The sequence below is a fragment of the Pteropus alecto genome, unplaced genomic scaffold (assembly GCF_000325575.1).
Source record: "Pteropus alecto unplaced genomic scaffold, ASM32557v1 scaffold312, whole genome shotgun sequence".
In the NCBI taxonomy this organism is placed as follows: domain Eukaryota; kingdom Metazoa; phylum Chordata; class Mammalia; order Chiroptera; family Pteropodidae; genus Pteropus; species Pteropus alecto.
This window is the reverse complement of record NW_006433948.1, coordinates 3,464,520-3,469,136: the sequence shown is the minus strand read 5'-3', so window position 1 is coordinate 3,469,136 and position 4,617 is coordinate 3,464,520. Positions and strand designations below refer to the sequence as shown.

Below are 4,617 nucleotides of genomic sequence, written 5' to 3'. Positions count from 1 at the left end.
TTTCTGGAAGCACTGGGTCAGTTTCTGCTCCTCTGGGGCCGGGAGGGTACCTCTCCCATAAAAAAAAAAAAAAAAACCTTCTCAGTCCCCTGGCTCCATATGACCCCCCACGCCAAGGGACTCCATGGGCAAAGCTCAGGGTCAGCCTCACTAAGAATAAGACAGAAGTTTAGAAGCGAAGTGCCTGCCATCAGTGAGTGAGTGTCCCCTCTAAGCCCTCACTCCTCTTGATCTATCTGTCTAGGCTGTGGGCCCTGTCTCGTGCCTCTGATTTCCTGAGACAATACCGGTGGCACTGGGTGACCCCATGTCCACGTCCAGGGAGCGGCACCATATATGCCCAAAGCTGTCCTCGTCACCTTTGTCAACTTCTCCCAGCACGGCACAGGCCAGTGCTGGCTGACAGGGTGCCTCTGGCCCCTTTGGGTTATGAGGTCTTGATTTCACCGGGTTGCTGGCCCTGTCTCCTCAAATGACCAACCCTCTCCCTCTTCCACTTACAGCCGCTGGAGTGTGGAGCGCGACTTCATAACGCGTGTGGTATAAGGTGTCACACAACTGCAAAGTCACGGCCAGCTGAGTGACATACATCACTTTCCCCACTGTCAAGGCGGTCCTGGGTCCCGCCATAAAGACCTTGGCGCCTTCCGTTACTTCCGTTTTGGAACGCTTGCCACACAGGTTGAGGAGCCCCACCTCACTGGAAGAGCGAGTGTCTACGTAAATAAAGTGCCATTGGGCCCGTGGTCTGTGTCCTGGCTGTGACCCCCCTTTTACCACGAGCACCCTGAATGCCATGTTTCCCCTCCGACTCCTATCCAGACCCAGCTTGTGGCACAAGAAGTCTTCTGTCCCCAGCCCACGCATAACTCACAAAGTTCCAATTTCCTTACACGTTCTAAAGAGCACGCATGGTGATCGAGTTTTAGAGTTTCCTGCTAAGAACGTTTTGTTTGTGATGAGACGGTCTCAGTGTACAGTGAAGAAAGAACAGCCAGAGCCCCCTCTTCTGCATGCCTCCATTCCCTGGCAAGAGCCATGACCTTGACAGTGCAGTGCGAGCCAGAAGCAAAGGATGTCTCGCTCCCTCCCCGGGCACCCGCTGCTTTTGGGGAGGATGGTCTGTGGTTGGCATGGAGGGAAGCAGACAGAGGGCGTGCTAAGCAACTCTACCAGAGATGTTGATGGGCACAATGTCAGAGTGCGTGGAACAAGGCTGAAGCCACCGCTTCTCGTCTAGGGTGGGCAGAGGGGAGGGGCTATCCCAGGCAGCTTGCTTGTCGGCTGTGGTAGACAGGCTCAGGGAGGCCTCGGGGGCCCTCACGCCCTGCGTGGTGGTCTCATCCTCGCTCAGCTGCTGTTTTCTAGGCTGTTGGGAGAGAAGGCGATGGGAAGGGTGGGCTCCTGACTGGGGATGAACCATGCCCACGGGCCAGCTGCTGTCTGGGAGGCAGGAAAGTGTGCGCAGGTTGCCAGGCCAGACACCTGCAGTGCAGGGCCCATGTCGGTGAGCCTCGGGGTTGCTCTGCTGCTGGGCAGAGGTGGGCAGCAGCTTCTAGTGGATAACGGAAGCAGCTTGAGGTCCCCTGTCGCTGGGTGCAGGGCGAGCTCCCCATGCTGGCTCTCCCAGGCAGGGGAAGAGGCGACTCACCATCAGTACAAACTCCAGACGCCTGGCCGACTGGGGCCTTGGGCTGGGGGTGGGCTCAGGGGCCTCATCGGCAGAGCGGAAGGTCTGCCCCAGCAGTCTGGCCTCCGAGTACTGTTCCTCATATTCCTCTGAAAAACAGCACAGCGGGTACACACTCTAGGGGGCCACGGCCAAGGCCAAGCACTGGGCAGGGAGGGACCGAGCTGGGGTTCCCGCTCTAGCTGCCAGGCCTGACCCGCGAGGCTTCTTTACGGTACTTCCTGGCGTCTGAGCCTCTGGATTCGGAAATGGAAAAATGCCTACTCTCTGGGACTCTGAGAGCCGAGAGAAAGGGAGTCAAGAAATTTGAGCTGTGCTGGTTCTGGGACCAGGTCCTTGTCTCAAGGACCCCACTTGAAGTGCTCAACTCAGAGCAGAGGCTCAGGGCGCAGCGTGCAGAGTCCTTCTGCTACTTTTTGCTGTCAGGTTCTCTGTCCAGGTTCCGCAACCCCGGAAAGAAACTGTGTGAGGCGCAGAGGGATCTGCATGAGGAAGCCCAACGTGGCATGCTCCCCCGGAGGTCGTGGGGCCAGGCCTCGGGTGGGCGGGGAGCTAAGGTGAAGGAGAGGGAAGGCTAAATGGTGGCACAGAAGAAATGAGAAGTCCGAGGCAGCGTCAGGAAATAAGAAGGATGAGTATGATTCGGATGGTCTTTTGTGAGTGATGAATTCGATGTGTACGTGAGTACACAGACGGACTTTAGGAATCATAGAAACTTGGAGTCGGCTGGGGCCCCAGAGGTCCTCTGGTGCAACAGCCCATTGTGGGCTCGGACTCCCCCCATCAGCAGCCCTCCCAGGTGCCTTTTCGGCCTCTGTACACACCTGCACAGGGGGGGAGCGGCCTTCCCCCAAGGCCGTTCATTTAGTCCAAGGACACTTAGGGCTGTCACTTGTGTCAAGAAAGCTCTTCCTTATCTCGAGGTGAAATTTGCCTCCCTCTAGGCTCCCCCATCCCCCCAAGCCCCGATTCTGCCTAAGGCAGCAACACAAAACACTCTGACTCTTTGTTTGCATGGTAGCTCTCTGTTATCTGCATGCATGAAGGCTCAGGGTGTCCCTTGGAATGTTGTTTTTCTAAGGTCACCGCTGCCCTAGCAGAGAGGTGGGCGTTATGGCCATAGTCCAGTTTGGTGGCCACCTGTCATTTTCTTAGTTGGCATGGATAAACAAGCGCTGATAAGACGTCTCTTAATGTTCACTCAACAAATGTCTACTCAGCACTTCTTGGGGATCCAGCCCTGTGCCAGGTGCTTCTGGAAGCCCGAGGCGTGTGTTTCTTTATGCTGACAAACTCAGTCTGCTTAGGTGGACAAAATATATACCCAGGACTAGTAGATGAATGAAGAAATGAATGAACGAATGAAAGAAAAAGGAGTTCAGAACTATACAAGTCCCCTTGAACCGGATATTGCAAAGTGCGTCATAGGCCGGAACGATGCAAAGCGCAGAACTCATGTTAAAGGCCTTGCATGAGGCAAGGACGGAACTTGAAGAAGCTGTCCGGACTGGAGCGGGGAAGAGGGATGGGGGGAGGGCTTCTAGGCCCGGAGGGTTAGTGGAGCTTGTGACTTAGCACTGAGGTTTTATTTGTATTATTTTATTGCGATGCAAGTTATGTAAAGTGCACAAATCTTAAGCGCACAGTCCAGCGCGTGTGGATGCCCGCGCGCCCCTCGCAGCCTCCCATCCAGTGATTTGCGGCACGCCAGTCATTTCCCTCAGAGCGCTGAGCTGTCAGACTTTTGCCACTTACATTGCATAAGTCCCTCCGCTCAAAGCATATGCTTTTCAAACTGTAAGGTCCTATCAGGCATCACCTTGGTGTTTCTTTCATATCCACTTTAATACTGAGCTTAGCTCAGCCCCTGTCCCAAGGGACATGTACTAGGGGTTGGTGTCACATCTTATCAGGGTCTCTCCAGCTGCAAGATAGTCTTGCTAATCAATTTACATATGCCTTATTGTCAGTTCTCACGAAATGATGCCATGTGTGGTAGCCCCATTTTAAAGATGACTGGTTAATCTGAAGCTCAGAGAGGGTGGATAATCTGCATAATGTCACACGGCCAGCTCCGTCTGCTTTCCAAGTCTGGGTTTTGTCCTTGTGCCTGGTGGCTGCAGTCCAACTGCTCAGGCACTCTGACTGGGCTGCTTGTGTGGGTCTGGCGGACCCAGCTTTGCGTAGCACGTGCCCATGAGTCTACTCCAAAGACACTGGGACCGCCACTGGGGATGCGGTGAGCTCTGGGCGCTTTGTACCAGGCTTGCTGCGATGAGGCAGTAGCTAGGAGACACGCGGATGGGGTTAGTGCAGAGCAGAGGGAGTGAAGCCCCCAGTGGGAGACCCTGCAGATGGCTCCTTTGGCTTTGGGTGCCGGGATTCCAAAGGCATGGGCGCTGTGGCAAGAGAAGGTGTGGAGGGTACGCAGGCCACACTGTGGGAGGCTCTCAGCCAGCTGTCTCTGGAAATGGTGTGACCCATTGCCCTGCCTCAGTCTCTGTCCTTTCCTCCCCAGGAACTACTACTGAACGCCAAAAACAGAAAGAAAAAAAAAGAGGCCGGTGGTAAACGGCCTTAGAAATAGGGCCTCTTGGAATCATCAGTCTAGGAGGGGAAAGATGAAAAGTGTGTGTTTTGTGTCTCGGTAGGTTTTCAACGGCTCTGTCTGTCTGTCTCTCTGCTCCCCGTCCTGTCTTCAGTGCCTCCCTCCAGCCGCTGCGCATCTGGCCTGTGGGGTCTGGCCGCGGCCCCCCTCCCTCTCGGTACCTTGCAACAGGCTCTGGAGATTGAACTGCGCCTCGCGAAGCAGCTCCTCTACACTCGGGGGCCTGCCCGAGGAGAGGAACACGTTCACTGGCTGTCGCCATGACGACCTCGAGTGGGCAGTCGCTGTCGCATTTTCCCGACCCGAGTTAGCTGCAGCT

General features: G+C 55.4%; 1 protein-coding gene across 1 annotated transcript in view; it reads right to left on the bottom strand.

The window, feature by feature from the left end:
* NHSL2 (NHS like 2) overlaps window positions 1-4,616 on the bottom strand; it is a gene marked incomplete at its 5' end in the record, with an annotated part of 14,136 nt that extends 9,520 nt beyond the window's left edge. The window contains 3 exons of the mRNA XM_006908565.3: window positions 1,174-1,369; window positions 1,652-1,779; window positions 4,460-4,616. Coding sequence (XP_006908627.1) covers window positions 1,174-1,369; window positions 1,652-1,779; window positions 4,460-4,616 — 481 coding nt within the window. The remainder of the gene's footprint in view (window positions 1-1,173; window positions 1,370-1,651; window positions 1,780-4,459) is intronic.
* Window position 4,617: the final 1 nt, after the last annotated feature.